The sequence below is a fragment of the Mauremys reevesii genome, linkage group 4 (genome assembly GCF_016161935.1).
Source record: "Mauremys reevesii isolate NIE-2019 linkage group 4, ASM1616193v1, whole genome shotgun sequence".
Lineage (NCBI taxonomy): Eukaryota > Metazoa > Chordata > Testudines > Geoemydidae > Mauremys > Mauremys reevesii.
The window spans coordinates 45813266-45836592 of NC_052626.1; the positions used below are offsets into that span (position 1 = coordinate 45813266).

Genomic DNA, 23327 nt, shown 5'->3' on the forward strand with positions numbered 1-23327 from the left:
CTTAGAGGAATGCTTATTAGTAATAAGAGGCCTCTCTAGGATTGTATATATTTCATTGCTTACCCTGAATGCAATAACCTTTCCAAGAAATTTGCACATGTAATTTGTGGCCAGTCTCCACAATGCGTAAAGCTATTCTCATACTGAGAGTCTAGCTGTCATGTTAGGCTAAGTTGCATACAGAAAGAATGAAAGGTGTGTGTTTTATCTGAAAGATTTTCAGCCACTCATTTTAGATTCTCAGTGCAGTCCTATCAAGACACTGGACCAAGTCTCAAAATTGGCACTCATCTTGAGCAGGTATGGTGACCAGGATCTAAGCACAGCAGACATTGATGTCAGGCTGCTCATCTTGGAGCATTGTCCCATAAATAATGCTTCAAAGATTGCGATCACCTTTCTTAGTTCTTCTAAATTGTTCCCATTGCTGTTTTGTTCTGTTCTTTTTTTAATGCTGAGCAAGACTTGTTTACAGAATTGAAGGTAACTGTATGTGGCTGACTCTGATACTGCCACAATGAACTCTAAAGTATGGACTGGAGTGTTGGAATCTTGGGCTAGCTATACAAAACTCCTAGAATGCTGCTAAGTGTAGGGCAGCCTCTTTGGTAAATATCCCAAATATTAGCAAGCAGTGCTATACGCTGTGGAATAAAAACTTCAAGTCCCGAAATTCCACCATCATTGTCAGGCACACTGTGTGTGTATATATAGATCCGCTATCATGGTTTTATCAAGTGTTACTTTGTGGTTGCAGTTACAGAGGACAGAAGTGGGTTTATGCTGTTGGATGTTCTCCAGTTTTAACACAGCCTTGAGTAATTTTCCATATAATACATCTGAAGAAATTTGTACAGAAAATGTGAAAACTTTTCTCTTCTGCTAAACTGAAACTTAAACCCATTTTATTCTTGAATTTGTCACTCATTAAAGCAGGCTAAACAAGTGATGTACCTATGAAAATTTACATCACTACTTTTATTTTCTACGGTTATCTGTTGAGTTGTTTTAATTAGAGCTAAAACTGGCTAGCTTCTCAGGCTAATAATTTTAATTGCCACTTTTTTTGTTTATAGGTTTTTATAATAAACTCTTCAAATATATTTCTTCTTGAGCCTGCAAATGAAATTAAAACTCTTTTGGATGAGCACACTGATATGTGTAAACGCATTCTTAATATCTATCGTCACATGGTGGTGCAAATAACAATGGACAAGAAGACTTGGTAAAAAGCTTATGCTTTTATCTTTAAGATTTTTAATTAACTGGACCGACTATTTAAAACTTTTTAATACCCAGAAAGTCCAATGAAATGGTTTCTACTAAGTGAGTCAGTTTCTCTCAACAAGTCAGTTTTTTAAGAGCGATACATATCTAGGTTTACTTTAAAGTATCATTTTGCTGGAGTTGGTGGTATAAAGTACATATGGACCATCTCCTGCCTTCCCCCTGCACAAAAAAAAAAAAAAAACCTTTAAATAAACCTAGATAACTATTACAACAGGCAAATGTGGACACCTCCATCCTAGCTGGAAGGGGACTGCTAAGTGGAAGGGATAGAAATAGACACCCTCAGCACTAAAAGACAGCATCAGTGATGGTGAGAGGAGCTGTGAGGCAAAGATAAGCAGCTGCAATTGTCCTTTCTTCAGAGCTATTTAAAAGGTCATAGACAGGCACCTTTTCTGAGTAGCCAATGCTGAATGCTTATTTGGGATGTGGGGAGGCAGGAGAAGCAGATAATCTGTATGCCTCCTGTATGGACACTGATGGCTTCTATTCTAATGCCTGGGCCAGTCTTACCAGCTTTTGGGAAGGTGGGGGCAGTGTATATAGCCATCCCGTTTACTGGCCTCAACCCTGCTAAAAGCTGGGTTCATTACTACTCACTTCCCCATTGGGGGAAATCGTGCTTGAGAGCCAAGAGCTGGGGAAGCCAAACTCTACCACTTTTGGAGGAAGGATGTTGGGGTTGAATGCCCATTCTACCACTTCCTGTTTGTGGGTATTTCCTCCCCCCTTCATCTCCCATGGTGGTAAGGTGTTTGTATTACCTGTGACCACTTCAGTTTGTTTTTGTGGGGGAAAGGAGCATAGACTTGTTTTTGTTCTCCTTTGTCCTGCTCTCTGTGACATGGGGGTACTCGTCCACTCACCTAGGAAAGCTATAGGAAGATTCTTTTCAGAGATCTGTGTTGGAGTAGGGCTAACATGAAGGTAGTGGGTATATACAAGTTCAGTAATTTTGTGTTTAAAGGTCTGTAATGGTCCTTGTCTGCAATTTATTCTGGTTTCAGGATTTTTTATGCAAAAGTCCATCTGCACTTTAACCAGCTCATTTTTTTTTTCTAACAAGCCAGGTACATGGGGCAAAACCCAGCTCCAAAGCTGAGCCATTTCTGTAGTCAATCAGTCTCTCTCTCTCTCTCTCTCTCTCTCTCTCCCCCCTTCCCCTCCCCCCTCCCGCGCCTTGTTCTAATGGAATAGTAGAATGCCACCATGGTCTGCTGCAGCAGAGAGCAACAGCAAATCTTTAAATTTCCAACTTTTTTCATTGTAATTTAAATTTCATTGTCTCTTATTGATGTCTCCTGAGTTCTTCATAAGTAGGGCTGCCATCACTATATATCCATATATGGAAAAACAATAGTCAGACTTGGTTCTCAGCTTTCCAGTGGAGACTTGGGAGTAAAATGGGAATCTCTAGCAAATTCCAATAGATAATTTTAAATGTAACACCTTCACAGGCTTCATATAACTTTAAATAAACTTTCAACCAACATTATTCAGTTGTGACTGTGAAGACACCGTGCCATCCTCTTTAGGGCTGCTAGAGTATGTTTAGAAAAGTCATCTTCTGTTATGACACCAGTGCCCTGCCAAATACTCTTATTTGGTTTTAAAGTGTAGGTTAGGTTCAGAAATAGTGATCTAACTAAAAGTAACTTTGCTGCCATTTGGGACTCCTGAGAGCCATGCTTCCTTGAGAGAGCAGGTAGAAAGCCGTATATGACACATGAAAGGGAATCCTGCAGGGGTTCCTTGTTGTGGCAGTGGAGAGAGACAGACAATAAAGGGCAGGAGTGATAGATTTCTTAAAAATAGACTGATGTTGAGCTATTTCTGACTCTTACATTTTCTGGTTTTTTTTTTTTTAAATGTTTGTGTAAGGGGAGAAACATAGACAGTGATCATTTATTAAGTGTCACGGCCCAAATATATACTGAAGAAGTAACTCAATTTAATATTGCTTTGCAGGGAGCAGATGTTACTTGTGCTGCTCAGGGTCACAGAATCTGTGCTGAAGATGCCATCCCAGGCTTTCCTGCAGTATCAAGGAAGAAAGAACTCCACTTTAGCAGGAAGACTTGCAGGACCTCTTTTTCAGGCAATTAAATAAAAATTTAATACGAGTTTTAACTTTGGCTATGAGGCTGGTTGCAACAAAAGCAGTTGTCGTGTCTGTCATCTGCAGTGGTATTGTAGCCGAGTCAGTCCCAGAGTATTGAAGACAAGGTGGGTGATATCTTTTATTGGACCAACTTCAGTTGGTGAGAGAGACAAGCTTTTGAGCTTACATGGCTTCAGGACAGAAGAAGAGCTCTGTGTAAGTTCAAAAGTTTGTCTCTCTCACCAACAAAAGTTGGTCCAATAAAAAAAATACATCACCCACCTTCTCTCTTTGTTATATGTGAGACTAGAATTTTTAATAAGCATATTGCCTAAATATTGAGACCACTGCATGTTAAAGGGCTAGTTGCATCTGATAATAGCATTACTATATATAACAACATGCTGACAACTATTTGTCTAAGTTGGGGGTGATTATTTTTTGTCAAGGTCCAGCTCCCCTTCCCATACCCCCGTTTGCCTGCCAGCTCTATACCCACCCTGCCCAGAGAGTAAGGTGACCTTATTTTCCTTATCTGAAAACGGGATGCACGAGGCTGGCCTGAGGCATCTGGCATTGCTACTGTTCCCCCTCACCCCTCTAAACATTCCTCCGTACCCACCAATTGAGCCAAGTAACAGAAATGGGCCAGAGGGGAGAGGAATGGGTGTGGGCTGGGATCTGGGGCGCAAAGCAAGGTGTGAATGTGTATGAGTACTTTTGAGTTTGGACTGAGGAGATGAAGCTGTTGGAATCTATGATCAGCTAGAGGTACGATGCCCCTCTGGGGGATGGGACAATAGAGGGGCAGGAAGGAGGCTCTGGGTAGTGGGAGGGACCAATGGGACTCCAGATAGCAGCCCTGGGGAGATGGTAGGAGGCTGGGATGTGGCAGAAACAGGTGATTGGAGACAGACGGGGGAGGGAAAGAGGCCGGTTGGGGCTCCAAGGACTGGCCCCGAAGGACAGGGAGTGGGGAGGGCCAGGTTGGGGGCTCAGGGATGGGGACACGAGGCTGGGGTTGGGACATGGGACTCTGCTGTTCAGCCAGCCTAGACCCTTAAACCAAATGCCTCAGACCTCCTGAGCCTCCCACCAACTTACATATGCTTTCCCAGAGTTCCACTGATGCTGTGGGCACTTGGATTAAGCTAGAAGCCCATGTTGGGGACAACATGGCAAGAAAACAAGGAATACAGGCTCAGTAAAGGAGTTTCTGAACTGTAGTCATGTTACTGTTAAAGCACTTGAGAGTTACAGTTCTTTGGAAAAATACCCTCCAGTCTGATCCAGGGCTTTGGAGCAGAGCCCGGAGCACAGAGCAGTGGAGCTGCAGGTTTTTGCCTGGAGCTGGAGCGGAGCCGGTGCACAGCTCCAAATCCCTGGTCTGATCTCATCTCTTCTATGCATCCAAGGATTGCCAGCATATCCAGCAGGGCAAAGTCCCTGATGGCTTCTTTCCTGCATATCCTGTTTTCATGTGGCAGTGGTCAGGCCCTACTTGCTTCTGAGCAACACCCTTCTTAAGTAGTCTCTCTCCTTTTGCCATGTGCTTAGCTTGAAAACTGCAGCCCCACCCTTTTCCCCTTGTAGTGGTTGCCCTACCTGTGCAGAAAATGCATTGATCTATGGGGATGGGCCAGCAGTAGAGTCATTCAAAGTAGATAGCCTCAAGTTGCTCTTTTGATGGCTTCTCTGGGGTCAGGAGATTCTCCAGATGCTTTTAAAAAAAGAAAAGAAACAAAATGCATGAGATGTAATCCAAACTAAACTATGTTACGATCTGAAGAAATCTTTTATGAATCAAACCAATTTGTTCCCACAGCTAAGTAACCTAACATACCACACAACTATGAGTGAAAACAAAAAGGCTTAATCATCACATGGAAATTCATGTAAGATTTGTGTGAGGTAGAGATGGGTGTGTGTGTTGTGGACACTATATGGCAACTTTTTGTTTCAGACAGTAAAGTCTGATACTTGAATACTCTTCTGTTGCCTTATGTTAACAAGCCAACTATTGTCACTTAAATTACTTATTCTTTTAGACTCTTATAGTAGCCTGGATCAAAGCAAATCTAAATGTGTACATCTCTCGAGAGCTTTGGGATGATTTGCTGTCTGTAATGTCATCACTGACATATTGGGAAGAGCTGGCCACTGAGTGGTCACTGACTATGGAGACACTAACAAAAGTATTAGCTAGAAACCTGTACAGCCTGGACCTCAGTGACTTACCACTGGATAAATTAAGTGAGCAGAAACAGAAAAAGCACAAAGGCAAAGGTAAGACATCCTGCATTAAATAATTTAATTATACAACTTGAGTCTTGGAAGAGGTGGGGGAAAGAGAGAGGCGGGCCTTAATGTATGTCTAATTAGCTGTGTCTGTCAACTGAAATGGGACAACTTCTGTTTTTTGTAGATTATATTTTGTAAATTAAAAACCACTACATCCTAGCATAGGACCCAATCCTGCAAACAGTTTAAATGTTTGCTGGATTAAGCCCATAATTACATATTGTGGAGTGGTATTTCTTTCTCTTTGTGTCAGTTTAATTTAGTTAACTGTAAGCATCAATCATAACCATTAATTTCTGATTAGTAATAAGAGGGAATTATGTCCATGATAGATTTATAGTAAACCTTAACTAGATTGTAAATCCACTGCTAACATTATTCACTTTCTAAATCTTTTAAAGTAAAGATGTTGTTATTGGAATATTGATTAAAGTTGTAGTCTGGGCTAATAGTTTGCCACTGACTATGAGAGTTCAGGTCTTGAGGTGCAAGCCTTGGAGAAGGCCAGTTTTGTCAAAATTACTTTGACTAATGATTATTTAAGAAAAAAGGAGCCTCTTAATAATGCATTTGAATGTTGCAAGTTTTTAAATCAGATTAGAGTTCAGTGTTGTAGATATTCTACAGAATGTAGATAATGGGCTATTTTACAGTCCTGAATAATATGAAGGGAGGCAGAGTGGCTTAATAGCTGGACTCAGGAAACTGGGATTCTATTCCCAGGTATGCAATTGGCCTGCTGTGTGACCTTGGGCAAGTCGCGTCATTTCTTTGTCCCTCAGTTTCCCCATTTGTAAAACAGGGGATAACGATACTGACTTCCTTTTGTAAAGCACTTTCACATCTACTGATGAAAAGCACTATGTAAACAGTAGGTATTATGTTACATGGAAATCTGTAATACAGTTGCAATAATTGTAATTTTTCTACAGTCCACTTTTTATCTCCGAAGCCTGGTCTACGCTGCGGGGGGCGATGTAAGATACGCAACTTCTGCCATAGGAATAGCATAGCTGAAATTGACTTATCTTATTTCGACTTACCTCCCGTCCTCATGGCACGGGATTGATGGCTGCAGCTCCCCCATCTACTCCGCTTCCAGCTCTAGCCCTGGTGCAGTTCCAGAGTTGATGGGCGTGCGTTCGGGGATCGATTTATCGCATCTAGATGAGACGCGATAAATTGATCCCCGATAGATCGAATGCTACCCGCAGATCTGGCGGGTAGTATGGACGTACCATTAGAATCAGACCAGTTGAGGTGATGGCTTTGGGTGGACTAAGAGAAGACACTTGTTATGTTCTGCGTGTCATGAATGAGAGATAATGTATTCTAATGTTTCTTTCTCTCTTGGGAGGGGCAGATAGGAATGTTTCTGTATACTCTTATAATTAAATACATTTCATCCTCTACTTAAATGCTTCATCTTAGGTAGGGGAATCTGTAAAGCCCCAAGAAATCCCTGGTTTTCACTGTATTGCTTGGTATTGTGAGGATTGGATGAATACATCTTCCTCCTAAATTGGCCTAGAGGTGTCACTCTAAAGCACACTTTCTTTTCTCCCTGTCCTTCATAGTCTTCCCATTCCTGCTACCCACAGTGAAACTAAGATTTTGCATCTCTTCATGTCATCAGTGTTTGAAAGAGTCTGTTCTCAAATAAGAATGTATGCAGTTAACTGAACATTTGCTTAAACATGTATTTTGAATCATGGAACAGTACTACACATGCATGAAAGCACAAATATATTTTTCTGTATGCAGCCATAGACCCAAAAAAAGGAATAAATGATGAAAAGAGATGTTTATCTAGAAGTGAATAGTCTTCATAGAGCTCCACTAAGAGTCATTCATTATTAAATGTGATTTCTGGAGGTGATTAGTTTAATTAATTTTTTTTTGGCAAGCTTCCTTATGCTTCCTATTTGGTAATAGTACATACACCCACATCTGCAAATAGCAATGAGGATATTGCTCTGATTATGGCACATTCTGCAAATAAGATGCATTTTCAATTACTTTACTCCTCATCAAGCATCACTTTGAATGTTGTCGATAAATTCCGAAATATTTAACCTCTTTTCATTGAGTAAAACCAAACCACAATTTTCAGGCATGGAGAACATGATGCTTTAAGTAATGGTGGAAGGGGAAGACCAAGGACAGGGTAGGCCCATTACTACTAATGGGGGGGAAATGTGCGGGGGGAGGAGGGGAATAACAGAAAATGTGGAAATTTCAGAAGTGCTAAATGTCTTTTTTGTTTGTTTTCACCAAAAAGGTTAGTAAGTGAATGCCAGTGAAAACGAAGTAGGATCAGAGGCTAAAATTGGGAAAGAACAGGTTAAAATTACTTAGACAAGTTAGATGTCTTCAGGTCACCAGGGCCTGATGAAATACATCCTAGAATACTCAAAGAGCTGATTGAGGAGATATCTAAGCCATTAGTGATTATCTTGGAAAAGTCATGGAAGACGGGAGAGATTCCAGAGGACTGGAAAATGAAACTATAATTTGCCCATCTATAAAAAAGGGAAATAAGGACAACCTGGGAAATTATAGACCAGTCAGTTTAACTTTAGTACTTGGAAAGATAATAGAGCAAATAATTAGCAATCAATTTGCAAGCACCTATAAGAAGAAGATAAGGTGATAAATAACTGTCAGCATGGATTTGTCAAGAAAAAATCGTGTCAGACCAACCTAATAGCTTTCTTTGATGGGGAAACAAGCCTTGTGGATAAAGGGAAGCGGTAGATGTGATATGATCTTGACTTTAGGAAGGCTTTAAATACTGTCTGTCATGATCTCCTAAACGAAGTAGGGAAATACATCCTAGTTGGAGCTACTGTAAGGTGGGTGCATAACGGGTTGGAAAACCATTCCCAGAGAGTAGTTATCAGTGATTCACAGTCAAGCTGGAATATCAAGTGGAGTCCCACAGGGATCAGTTCTGGGTCCGGTTCTGTTCAATATCTTCATCAAGGATTTAGATAATGGAAGGAAGTCCAGAGAAAAGCAACAAAAATAATGAATGGTCTAGAACAGAGTTTCTCAAACTGGAGGTCTGCCAGGGTAGTCCAGGGGGTCTGCCGGCCCCATTGATCAACTCCTCCCCCTCCCTCCCAGTGCTTCCTGCATGCCGGGAAACAGCTGTTCAGTGGTATGCAGGAGGCACTGAGAGGGAAGGGGAGGAGTGGGGACAGTGTGCTTGGGGCAGGGGATGGAAAGAGGCATTAAAGAGGGGCAGAGGTGGAGTGGGGGCAGGAAGTGGTGGGGTGTGGATGGGGCCCTGGGGAAAGGAGTGGAGTGGAGGCAGGGTTTGGGGCTGAGCAAGGGAGTACTTAGGGGGTCCAAAACCTTTTAAATCAAAATGTGGGTCCTTCGGTTGCTAAAATTTGAGAACTGCTGGTCTAGAAAAATATGACCTTTAAGAGAAGATTGAAAAAAATTGGCTTTGTTTTGCTTGGAGAAGAGAAGACTGAAAGGGGATATGACAGTTTTTAAGTACTCAAAGATTGTTACAAGGAGGAGAGAGAAAAATTGTTCTCCTTAACCTTTAAGGATAGGAAAAGAAGCAATGGGCTTAAATTGCAGCAAGGGCAGTTTAGGTTGAACATTAGGAAAAACTTACTGTCAGGGTAATTAAGCATTGGAATAAATTGCCTAGGGAGGTCATGAAATCTCCATCACTGGAAATTTTTAAGACCTGGTTAGACAGACAAACACCTGTCAGGGATGGTCTAGATAATACTTCAGGGCACTGAACTAGAGGACCTCTTGAGTCCCTTCCAGTCCTAAGATTCTATATCTGGCACATACTGCTACATTGTGGATCAGTATTCTGTGAGGACATACTTCATTTGTTGGTTATCCTTTGTTCATTTGTTTCTTGCAATACAAGTAACTTATTCAAATTGCTCCAGCAGCTGCAGTAGCCATACTGATGTCTGTTTAACTTATTTGGGGATTTATAAAATTTTCATTCAGAATTTACTACTTTCTCTTTGAGATTGTTGCATTAGGATTTCATAGAGAGATCAATTTAATATTGAGATCACAAAAACCTTTTGCTATGAGCTAGTCCTATTTTTTTCTCTTTCATGTTGGTGTTAAGATGTTTTAGCATCTTAGTTACTTATGGTGCCTGAATCTTTATGGTGTATAATTATTTTCCAACAAAAAATAATTAGTTAAATACATGATTTTTAAATATCTTGCTTTGTATGTCTCACTTCTAATAGGGACAACAAAAGATGAAATACAGTGCACTCCCATTTATCCAAATGGCCTGGGGGACATTTGAATGTTTTGCATAACTGGTTGTTCATATAGATGAAAGTGCTATTAGCTGCAGTAGGGCTATATGGAGAGAGACTGTGGATTTGGTAACTAGGATTTTTGGAAAAAAGGAATTTGGATAGCTGGAATTATACTTTATATTAAATGCTTTGGAAATAAAAGGAGGAAAAACTATCCACAGTTCATTTTATTTTGTATGGCGTTGCTAAGCTTACTTTTCTTGGGTTTGTGTATTGGAAAGGTCAGAAAAGAACTACAACATTAATTGCACTAGAAGCTTTGACATAGTATGGACATATTTCAATTGATGTTGTTTGGATGGGGCTCATAAATGTGGTTTTAAAAAGTTTTGTTCGGCTTCTGAAGTCGCATGCTTGGCATTACAAGATTGTATATTTGAAGCTAAGTGGAAATTATTTGAAAAGGTGACCACTGCAAAGGTCTAGTATATGAACTTTTCAGGTGACAAAGTGAATAGATTCAAAATTTATATTTTTTGCAGGAGTTGGGCATGAGTTCCAAAAATCATCCGTTGATAAGTCCTTTTCTAGAGGTTGGAGCCGTGATCAGCCTGGACAGGCACCAATGAGACAGCGCAGTGCTACAACAACTGGATCTCCAGGGACAGAAAAGGCAAGAAGCATAGTACGGCAGAAAACAGTTGGTATGTATCTGTACAAACTATGAGAGATGTGACGTGAGGGAAGAGGGAAAGAATTCATAACTGAACATTTTTGTATCTACATAGTGAACTTTCCCACACAAGTTTCATGTGTGTTTAATATATATTTACATATATTACTAATTACCAATCTTATGTGGTGTTTTTTGGGGGTAAGTGAATAGTGTTTTGTTACTTGTATATAGATTTTTAACAAATACAGGTCATGCAATTGATGTATTAATGCTGAATGTTTTACCCAGTTGCTTAGGCACAGTTTAGCTGTACTTAAAACAACAACAACAAAACTGCTTTATGTGTTAGAAAGAGGTGATGACAAGAATAGGCCATCTCAAGAATGATATGCATAAGTGATTAGTATGAGGCTCTCTAAGTAATGCTGTATGAATACATTTTGCACAAAATATGCAGTGGATTTCCAAAGTAGAGCAATGAACTGTGTAAAGTATTTAAATCAGCTGGAAGTACTTTGAAGTGTTTTGTCGTCTTGGATATATCCCTAAAACCTTTGGTAACTATAAATAGGCACAAACATGTGCAGAGCTAACTTCCTGCAGTGATCAACGCCACTACTATATTCCTTGAAATTAAAAAATACAGTGAGTAGAGTGAAATCCCTGCAAGCTGCATGGACGCTTTTTTCAAAGACCCCATAATAGAGGCCCAACTTAAATATATACCCCGAATTAAAAAATACAGTAAAAGAACTAAAGAAGAGCCACCATGGATTGGCTTAACTATGTAAAAAGAAGCAGTTAGAGATAAAAAGGCATCTTTTAAAAAGTGGAAGTCAGATCCTAGTGAGATAAATAGAAAGGAGCATAAACACTGCCAAATTAAGTTTAAAAATGTAATAAGAAAAGCCAAAAAGGAGTTTGAAGAATAGCTAGCCAAAAACTCTAAAGGTAATAACAAAATGTACATCAGAAGCAGGAAGCCTGCTAAACAACCAGTGGGGCCCCTGGATGATCGAGATACAAAAGGAGCACTTAAAGATTGTGGAGAAACTAAATTAATTCTTTTCTTCAGTCTTCACGGCTGAGGATATTAGGGAGATTCCCAAACCTGAGCCGGCTTTTGTAGGTGACCTATCTGAGGAATTGTCAGACTGAGGTGTCACTAGAAGTGGTTTTGGAATTAATTGATAAACTTAACAGTAACAGGTCACCGGGACCAGATGGCATTCACCCAAGAGTTCTGAAAGAACTCAAATATGAACTAACAACTAAGGTTTGTAACCTGCCCTTTAAATCCGCTTCTGTACCCAATGACTGGAAGATAGCTAATGTAGCACCAATATTTAAAAAGGGCTCTAGAGGTGATCCCAGAAATTACGGACCAGTAAATCTAAAGTCAGTACCGGGCAAATTAGTTGAAACAATAGCAAAGAATAAAATCATCAGACACGTAGAAGAACATAAATTGTTGGGGAAAATCAACATGGTTTCTGTGAAGGGAAATCCTGTTTTACTAATCTATTAGAGTTCTTCGAAGGGGTCAACAAATGTGGACAAGGGGGATCCAGTGGACACAGTGTACTTAGATTTCCAGAAAACCTTTGACAAGGTCCCTCACCAAAGGCTGTTACGTAAATTAAGTTGTAATGGGATAAGAGGGAAGATCCTTTCATGGATTGAGAACTGGTTAAAGGACAGGGAACAAAGGGTAGGAATAAATGGTAAATTTTCAGAATGGAGAGGGGTAACCCCAGGGTCAGTCCTAGGACTTATCCTATTCAACTAGGACCTATCCTATTCAACTTATTCATAAATGATCTGGAGAAAGGGGTAAACAGTGAGGTGGCAAAGTTTGCAGATGATACTAAACTGCTCAAGATAGTTAAGACCAAAGCAGACTGTGAAGAACTTCAAAAAGATCTCACAAAACTAAGTGATTGGGAACAAAATGGCAAATTAAATTTAATGTGGATAAATGTAAAGTAATGCACATTGGGGAAAAATAACCCCAACTTATACATACAATATGATGAGGGCTAATTTAGCTACAACTAATCAGGAAAGAGATCTTGGAGTTATCGTGGATAGTTCTCTGAAGACATCCACGCAGTGCACAGCAACAGTCAAAAAAGCAAACAGGATTTTAGGAATCGTTCAAAAAGGATAGAGAATAAGACAGATAATATCTTATTGCCCTTGTATAAATCCATGGTACGCCCACATCTTGAATATTGCATACAGATGTGGTCTCCTCATCTCCAAAAAGATATACCGGCATTAGAAAAGGTTCAGAGAAGGGCAACTAAAATGATTAGGGGTTTGGAACGGGTCCCATATGAGGAGCAATTAAAGAGGCTAAGACTTTTCAGCTTGGAAAAGAGGAGACTAAGAGGGGATATGATAGAGGTATATAAAATCATGAGTGGTGTGGAGAAAGTGAATAAGGAAAAGTGATTTACTTGTTCCCATAAAATAACTAGGGACCACCAAATGAAATTAATGGGAAGCAGGTTTAAAATAAATAAAAGGAAGTTCTTCTTCACACAGCACACAGTCAGCCTGTGGAACTCCTTGCCTGAGGAGGTTGTGAAGGGTAGAACTATAACAAGGTTTAAAAGGGGACTGGATAACCTCCATGAATTTAAGTCCATTAAAGGCTGTTAGCCAGGATGGGTAAGAAATGGTGTCCCTAGCCTCTGTCTGTCAGAGGTGGTGATGGACAGCAAGAGAGATCACTATCATTACCTGTTAGGTTCACTCCCTATAGGCATTGGCCACTGTCGGTAGACAGGATACTGGGCTGGATGGACCTTTGGTCTGACCCAGTATGGCCATTCTTATGTTCTTGAAGAAATGTTTTGTTCCTATTTTAAAAATGAGTCATGCTAGATAGTGTTCTAGGTGGATTACTTAATGGAGGCCTCAATCACGCTTGTATGACTTACTTAGAAAATGCAAATGTGACTTGGACTAAAAACTTACTTATTATGAGTTATCTCCTAAAATGATTTCAGTTGTTCTCTATTGCTTGAAGGAAAATTGCAGTTGTTTAAATTCAAAAGAGAAATAGTTTTTTTAGAAATGTCTGTTGCTGTTTTAATATCTCCATAGTGGTAAATGATGTTAGCCTTATTCAGTGAGAGAAGTAATTTTACTGATACTGCCTAACAGCTGGTATGTTTTGACACCGTTTGAGATGGTGGTTGTGCATGTCATCAATTGAATATATAATTGAGGTAGACTTTCAGAAATGCAAGTATTTCTCCTTTTTCCCCCAGAAATTCTTGAGGGTAATTTAAATTTTTAATTCAGTGTTTAAATTAACCAAGTTAGTTTTCTTAAGAATATCTTACAACACTATTAGTTTCTATTATTTATTACTAGTGGGGTCTGTTCTGGGTCCAGTTCTATTTTATGTTTTCATTAACGAAGACTTCGATAATGGAGTGAAGAGTATGCTTATAAAATTTGTGGATGATACCAAGCTGGAATGGTCTGCTAGCACTTTGGAGGACAGGATTAGAATTCAAAATGACTTTGACAAATTAGAGAATTGGTCAGAAATCAACAAGATGAAATTCAATAAAGGCAAGTGCAAAGTACTACATTTGTGCATTTAATATTTTTCTTCCTGACTACAAAATGGGGGCTGAATGGCTAGGCAGTAGTACTCCTGAAAGGATCCAGGAGTTAAATTCTGGGGTGTATTAACAGGAGTGTTATATTTAAGATCTAGGAGATAATTGTCCTTTTTGCTCGGCACTGGGGAATCTTCAGCTGGAATATTGTGTCCAGTTTTGGTGCCACATTTTAAGAAAGATTTGGATAAATTGGAGAGAAAAAAAGTTTAGAAAATGTGACCTATGAGGAAAGCTTAAAAAAAAATGGCGTAGTTTAATCTTGAGAAAAGAAAACTGAGAGGGACCTGATAAGTCTTCAGGTATGTTAAGGGCTGTTACAAAGAGGACTGTGATCAGTTTTTCTCAGGTCCAGTGAAGGTAGCATAAGAAGTAATGTTCTTAATTTGCGGAAAAGGAGATTTAGGTTAGATATTAGGAAAAACTTCCTAACTAAAAGTGTAGTTGAGCACTGGAGTGGGAATCCCTATTGTTAGAGGTTTTTAAGAGCATCTCACACAAACACCTGCCAGGGATGGTCAACATATACTTGCTCCTACGTTAGCACAGGGACTGGCCTAGATGACTTCTCAACATTTCTGTTTCTGTGATTATTTGTTTAATTATTTGTTTAGCACCTAAAGCCTCCATCAGGTCTGGAGATCCATTGTGTAAATGTGTAGGAAGACTCAATCTCTGCCCCATAAAGCTTAAAAACAACTTCAAATGTCTGCCTTTTTCATGCATTCAAACACCAATCTGCATTTCCTGTCTAATGTTAAGTTGACGGTCTCTAGTTTGACTAATTATTCTTCATTATGGTTCAGATATTTAAAATATAATTATTGGCTCTCTGTAGTTCATTTGTGATTACCCTTGTATGAGAGTTTTCTGTTAACCTTCAGTGCCTTAACAAGGTGATACCAAATTAAAGATCCTGTTACATTTTTGCTGTCTCTAATTATTAACATTTCAAAAGGTAGATATTGTATGGTTTCATTCCTAAATCACTGAAATTTGTCCAAGTCAAGCTACATATTGACCTAATCAGTAACAAACTAATCTGATTTTAGTCTCATTGTAACATATCATCTGTTTGTTTTTTTTTCTCCCCCAAACAATCCTATTCCATGACAGAATCTTAACAGGACTTTTATTATTATTATTTATTTTATTTATTTATTAATATAACCATTTAAAAAATCATGAATCTCTTCATGTTTACATGGGAATATATTTTCTGTGCACAAGTGTCCCAGCACTAATATTACAGTTATAAGGTGCAAACCCCCAAAATAGGTGCCAGAGCCAGCCCTCTAAATCCCTATATGTTTTTAAAAAATTATGAAGTGATTAATAGTCCATTTGTGATATACAGTAACATACTCCAATATCCTTTTGGATACTAATTTTTTCATATATATTTACAATTTACTTCGTTTGGAACAAGTAATCGGCTAATTTTAAAAATTGAACTCTGATATTAGCTAAATTTTTCCGCAAACGTCTTTATCAAACTGTTACTGTACTACTTGACATACAGTATATTAAGTAAAATGTGTAATGAGTTTCCTTCTTCAGTTTTTAAATACAGAGAGTTAATAATTTTTAGTAGCCAGAGTTAACTTTTTAAAGACTTCTGCAGCTGGTGGTGATGTCTAGCATTAGCAACTAATTTGTTTTGAGAACATCAAGGTTCCCCCTCCAACCTTAAATATGTAAGGCTGGCTCTGGTGAGTTAATTGAACCCTGCCTTATTTTAATCCTGTGCTTTATTTTCTTTTCCCTCATAAGCATAATTCTCATTAGGAGAGGAGAGGGAGACCAAAATCTTAACCCTATGCTAATATCTTAAAGCACTAGGAAGGCATTGCTTTGGTTTCTTATTTGAAATAAATGGAACATAAATTGGTTGTGACCATGGTTGTAATTGTATGACCTTGGTGCCCAGGGGTAGAATATATCTTCTCCTATGCTGTATTTGGCTATCATATTCTTTTAAATTCTATATGGACTCTGCAGACAGACCTGAATTTAGGTCTGGAATGGAGTCAGTCCTCAGATGTGATGTTTGGTCTTTGATATACAGTATATTTCCTTTGATTGTTGGTAATATACTCCTTATATGTTTGAGTAGGGGAAGTATATGTTGAATATTTTTATGGTAAGAAAAAGATGGGGTTATTTTTCTATCCGTATGTTTTGTATACGTCTGTCACCTCTGTTTTGAGCCATCCTCATGCCAGCACCCGTTAGTTGGACACACACATTTTTGTGTATGTATTTGGGTTGAGTAAAATTCACAGCTTCTCTGATGTGCAGTGTGTACATTTATTAGTCTGATCTTATGTAAAGTGTTTTTTTCAAAAAGGGCCTTTTAACTTTGTATGCATATGGGTTGAAAAATCTTTGTTGGGCTAGAGTCCAGGATTCATAGCCTAAGCAGCAGATTCTGATCCTAGAGGTATATCATAATATGAAAAATCCACTAATTACTACACTTGTATGCAAGAACAATAGTGAATGATGTGAGGTATTTACTGATGCATAACTTAGGTGAGAATGTGGCCCCAAATAATCTACAGGCCAGAGTAAAATAGGCATACAATGAAAGCAGCAAATATGGCATCTCCATCTGCCTCCTCTACTTCCTCCCTTCCCTTCCCCCCCCACCAATCAAAATATGGAAGGGGAATAAATATTTTTAATTTTACTATTACTGTATTTATACAGAGAAAAAATATCAAGACGCTTCCTTGTGAACTTTCAGAATTGTCTGGTACAATTTATTGTAAAAATGCTGCTACAAAACCTTCGCTCATTTGAAAACCTCAAATCCTGGTAATAAGACTCCCCTTACTTGACTATTGATACTAATATAGCACATCTTATTTAAACTAAAATAATTTTAAAATTTGGGCTAGCCTGGCTAATGTATTTCACAGCACCTCATAGGCAGTTGTCTTAATAATATTGATTTGCATTTTTATCTTGGAAAGGCAGTTTAAATTTCCATAATCTCAACTGGGCTGTTCAGAAGGCTGTGAAACACTATTCCAGGGCATGGAGTTGAGGAGACAAGCTCCTGATTACAAAGAACACTTCATTTTAAGAAGAATAGGAATACTTGTGGCACCTTAGACAGTAACAAATTTATTTGAGCATAAGCTTTCATGGGCTACAGCCCACTTCATCAGCTGCATAGAATGGAACATATAGTAAACGCACACGCACATGCACACGCACACGCACACACACACACACCCCACGAAAAAGTGGAAGTAGCCATACCAGCTGTAAGGAGGCTAATTAATTAAGATGAGCTATTATCAGCAAATTTGTGTTAGGTCTAGTATCTTATTATAAAAGTTTGGTACATGCTCTGTAGTTTAAAAGATCTTCTAATATCCATGTTCATTTGATTTATTTTAAGATACACAATAATGCATGCTGTGCATCTAATAATAGAATATGGCCTATATTTTAATACTATAAATTTTGAAAATAAAGGAAGCTGGAGCCTTGCACTTACCGTTACTTGTAGACTTTGCAGCAAAGCTACTTCTAGTCACTTTCTCTTTCATAAACAGAGGGCTTGTCTATACAACACTGAGTTTATGTGAATCAACCCTGTACTAGCTTGCCATACACCATCTGTCTGTATGGACCCTGATGATGTGCATTAACAGTTCCCTAGTTCATTTTGATCCATCGAGGACTTTGAAATAGGACTAGATCAAAGTACGCAAATGAACTGACACTAACAGACACTTAAGGCTTGTCTACCCTGGCACTTTACAGCGCTGCAACTTTCTCACTCGGGTGTGAAACCACACACCCCCCCCCCCTCCGAGCACAGCAAGTTTCAGCGCTGTAAAGTGCCAGTGTAGACAGTGCACCAGTGTTGGGAGCTACGCCCCTCATGGTTTGTTTTTTTTGAGAGAGCTCTCCCAGCGCTCTGCCATGACTACACAAGCCAGTGCTTTAAAGTTGCCAGGGTAGACTAGCCCTTAGTGTGTAGGGAGCTAATGCAGAGTAGATTCATACCTGAAATTGCACCAGTTAAATGTTTGTGTAGAGAAGCCCTGTGTTTAATAGGAAACTATTTGTTTTGATTTAAAACATGTCTTACCAGATGCTCTTCAAAGTGCTTTTAGAACTCTATAATCTCTACACTCCACTTGTCCCATGTGTTTCCTGCTCCACATACATTGATTCACCATTTTTTTCTGCATGTTGCTATGTTAGAGGCATCCCTCTAATTGGAGTGATAAGTGTGCTGTGACTAATTCCAACTTGTACCACCTCCATGTACTTCTAATTCCCATGCAGAATAGGACTCCCATATTTTATTTCAAAATGTTTTGAAGATACATGCAACTGAGTAACAAGTCTATAGATATTGTATTTACTAATCAAGCTTTATTTTTTTTAAAAGCACTGAAATTCCCATGAAAAAATTGTCAGTGTATAATGGTTTTTGATATTATTTAATTAAGATTTCCATCATGAAAATGTGAAGGAGAACACTACTGGAAGATCATGAATTGTATCTTTTATAAGCTTTAGTTATACTGACAAATAAATTGTTGTATCTGTTCTTACCGATATACTGCAAAATGGAAACAAACCAATATTATCCAAGGAACTGTTAAGATTATTGGGAATATGGCAAATATAATTCTTATCCTGCAATCTTTATATAAGTAATCCCACCAAACAGGGTGGATTGACTTAAATCAAAGTGATTTAATTGACTAATTTAAAATCAGCCAGCAGAAATCCTTGATATAAATGATCTGTTTTAATCTTGTTTTGCATTTGTAGTTTTTAGTTATTTTCCTAAAGAGAGGTTGATTCTTGTTGCCTAGTATCCAATAAAACTTGATTAGCAACTAAAACAAGCACTTTTTACACTAAATTTGATACTTTTTAATCACCAGGAGGAAACACTACATCTATATGTATTTATTTAAGGTTAACACACATTTATTAAGGTTCTTAATATTTGCATTTTTTAAACTTGTTAGAAATGTGCCATTCAAGATTTTCTGATTTACTAGATTTATTTTTACTTGTGATTTTTGTCAAACTGCGTTTGGCTGGAAACTGCAATTAAAATAAGAATGCATAAAAACTGCAATTCAAACTTGTTTATTAATTAACTAAAATCAAACTAAATGAGCTGGAAATACAAGGGAAAAGTAAGTTTATCAAATACGTTTTTCATTTAAAACTAACTTTTTAGACAAAGGAAGTATTTTATCTGTGGTTAGCAAATTGAACTGGTTGGTTTTGGCCACCATGTTCACTATGTCCTTCAAGATTTTTAGAACTAGTAGATCTCATCCTTTCACACATACCTTCTTTATTTATAAATTGGAAGTGGAAAACAGTCTTTTCAGTCAGCTCTCATTTGGTTTCTCAACTTTGAACCTGTCATTGAACTGAGCTAGTTGAATAAACTGAAGTAAGAAAATATTCATATCTGGGAAGATTTATCAAATATCCATTTATGTTCAGAACTTACTATTGAAATTTTCTGTACAAATAAGAAATTGTTAATCAACTTCAACTAGATTTTTATGAACTATTTATTTTATTATTATTATTATAGTATTGTGTTTAAACTGTTAAGCTCTGACAAAAAAATAATTTTATTTTAGTATTTTAAACCCATTGGAAATTCTTGAATTGAAAATTGTTCATTTCAAAATCAGGATACTCTTGTTCAACACTAAAGCTAGTCTAGAAAAATAGAACTATAATAGTGTAAATTACTTTTTAGATTAAAATTGCACAAGTTCTGATTGTTTTTGGAATGGTGTTGAACTTGCTGATTTTTCAACCCCTGATGCAGTGGAAAATACTATTTAATTAGTTTATCAATTTTGGATGGAAAATCATTGTAACTGTCAGACTAAAGGCATTATTGCTGCTTTACATAAAAAGTTTAAAACTCAAAATTTCTTATGTGTCCACTGATTTTTTTTCTTTCTTACAGCTCTGCCAATATCTGCTGTGCTGAAATGTTTTAAGTTTTAAAGTTTTTTCTTCCTTTCTTTGTTTTCTCTGTTGCTGCTTTTTCTGTGACACAAGCCTTTCATTATAGTCACTCTTCTTTTTTTCCTTCCCCACTTCTTTCTTTTCCTTTTTTGAAGCCATGAGAAGCCGATCCATTGGTGAATGTGCTCTGCCATCGGCCTATATACGCAGTGCTAAAAGTGCTCCTGTTCTGATCCATACTTCCAAACCCTTCTTGCCTGATATTGTTCTCACTCCCCTTTCTGATGAGCTTTCAGGTAGTGCCACCTCTGCTAATTTCTGCACCCCCTTTATCACTTTTTTTAATCCTTCTGCTTTCAAATTCTGCTAAATCAATAAATTCTTCAAAGTAAAATATTATGGGGCAGCGGGAGGAGAAGGGAAAAGATTAAGAATGAACATTTTGAATTATGTGAAATATCATGCTTTATTTGCAACCCATTCTGGAGCTGTTAGAAGTTAGTGCTGTGCCAATTTTTAATAATATGAAAATAATGGAACTTTTCTGCTTTTTCAGTTTACTCAATAAGAGTAATTTAACATCCATAAGCTGGGGGATAGAATTGCTCTAAAGCTTTATTTGTGGTGGAGGGGGAAAGAGAGGAAAAAGAGGAACACATTGTTTGACTGACTTGCCATAGGCAGTCTTTCAACATAAGAGTTTTTGAGCATGCTGTCCACAGACATTGTACTGTCAACATTATGGCAACTGTAATAGAAAAGTAATTTGTGATTTGAATATTTATAAAGAGATTCTTTAGAAAAGCCATGTAGCATGGCAAAACATATTCTACAGTATGCCGGCCTCCTTTAAAATATATTTAAAGTGGAAAATATATAGTTTGAAATCCCCAGGTTTTTTTGTTGTTGTTGTTGTTGTTTTTTGAGGATAAAGTCTTCTGTACAGAGCTGGAGTTTTCTGAAAACATGATTGGTGCTGCAGAATGGTTGGCTGGAAGTTTGACAATAGTGTCTTCTGGAGAATTTAGTTTTTCAACAAATAAGTAAAATTTAGAATTAGCACAAACAAATTTTTAAAAGTAACTAGCTGGTTGTGCTAGATGTGTTGGGTATTTTTTCCTGCTGTTTTCTAAGTACCTTTATTAAGCTGTTAGTTTCTTTTCTGCTAACATCCCTCCTTATCCCCTGCCTAACAAGGTCTTCATGAAGCAACCCGACAGCTTGTTACCTTTCCTCTAAAATGTGCATTCCTGGGTAACTCCATCAGTATTCCAAGGTACTCTATGCTGGGAAGCAGGTTGCACTAGAACAATGGTTTTCAACTTTTTTTTTTTTTAAATCCACAACCCACCATATTCTGCAATCTTTTATGTGTAAAGAATGGTTGGATTTGGGTCTCTGGATAATTTTGGGTGTTGTTTTTTAGGGGGGCAGTATGATGTAGTCGATAGAGCACTGGACTGGGATTGAGGCTTCCTGTCTCGGCCATTAGTCTGCTGGGTGACCTTGAGAATGTCAGTTTGCCTCACTGTGCCTCAGTTTCCCCATCTGTAACATTCTTTGTAAAGTGCTTTGAGATGTGTGGGTGAAAATAGATTTAAAAACTAGATGGTACCAGTGTACTCCATTTATAAGAATCGCTTATAAAAGAATCAAGCGCATATAGTGATCAAAACCACTGGGATAAAATAATTCCCTGTACTAACCTATACTCCACTTGTAAGAATCAACCATTTATAAAAATCAAATCTTCTGGGACAGATGTGATTCTTATAAAAGGAAAGCATTGTGTTGTTATTTCCATTTATTTATTTTGTCAGTTGTGGATCTAAAAAAAGGAGGGGTTAGCAACCTTAAATTCTCTAGGACAGGAAGAAAGTTAATGGTGAGGTCTTGTGCCCACCGGTGTCTTCCCTGGTGTTTCTGCATAGCCCAACTGTGTTGTTTTACCCTAGTATTTGAGTTTTGAGTGAAAATAATGCATTAAGGTTTTTGTGCAGAATTTCAATGTAATATTTTTCATTATAACTCAACGTTGCTTGCTAATGCCATACTATTCTAAAATCTGTTTCATAAAAGATTGGGCTAATCTAAAAAAGCTTCTAAATACACCAGCGGGTAGGATGGAATTAGGAAGATTAATTAGCACTATAAGACATCTAGTAGCCCTATTCTGATGCATATTGATCTTTTAATCTGTAAATCTTGACTGAATATTCTCCTTGGTAAAAAATAAAATGCATTCAGTACAGCATCAGTATAGTGGTAGATGAAGCACCAAACACTGTTTGCATACATATGTAATATAAAGAACAATGCAAGTGACCATGATGCAGTGATAAAGATCCTTAAAAGAGCCTATACATCTTAAAATCAAGCAAACAAAAACCACTCTTCTGACTTCAAAACAATTGATGCTTTTTCCTATATCATCCTCCTCGCCCACAAAAATAACTGAGGCTCTAAAGTGACTAACATGGGCTTGGAACACCTCGGGTTTTGTTGTTGTTTTAATTAAATGAACATAAATCACTGCAGATCAATCTTAGTATTTAAAAAGGGAAAAAGAAGGCTTTTACCTCCCTCTCTCTGGTAGTACGTCTTGAATTGAGCTGAGAAAAAATTACACCTTCCGGATTCTGTTCTGTGGTGTACAGCACTTGAGAGGTCATTTAAAAAGGAAAGGAAAAATATGCTGAATACTATTCCCCATAATGGAAGGACCCACTCAAAAGTTATTAGCTGCTATCAGAAAATGAAGGCTGCTAATTTGCCTCCTACACATTCTTAGGAGTTATGAATTTGAATACTGATTATCTACTGAATTCCTTTAATGGTGCTCAGAACTGGAGACTGGATTTTCTAAAAATATTACTTTGAAAGATCTTTTTTTCTGCAGCGGGCCTCTTGCTTTAAAAGGACATTTCCTTTGGTATGAAAGTAATAAGTGCAATTATAATTATCTTGAAATCATCTAATGTTTAAGATAAGCAAGCATTTTTTCTACTTTTTTTTTTCTGAATACACCCAGTGAGTAAGTATTCAGTCTGGTTTGTACGCCATAAAATTAG

General features: G+C 37.8%; 1 protein-coding gene across 11 annotated transcripts in view; it reads left to right on the plus strand.

Moving 5' to 3' along the window:
- RALGAPA1 (Ral GTPase activating protein catalytic subunit alpha 1) overlaps positions 1-23327 on the plus strand; it is a 258521-nt gene that overhangs the window by 68614 nt on the left and 166580 nt on the right. For 9 of the 11 annotated variants that reach the window (XM_039534621.1, XM_039534626.1, XM_039534620.1 and 6 more), the window contains 4 exons: positions 1077-1225; positions 3259-3388; positions 5440-5677; positions 10497-10658. In XM_039534621.1, coding sequence (XP_039390555.1) covers positions 1077-1225; positions 3259-3388; positions 5440-5677; positions 10497-10658 — 679 coding nt within the window. Of the gene's footprint in view, positions 1-1076; positions 1226-3258; positions 3389-5439; positions 5678-10496; positions 10659-20411; positions 20553-23327 lie in introns of all 11 variants that reach the window. The other 2 variants (XM_039534629.1, XM_039534630.1) reach the window with 1 other exon arrangement.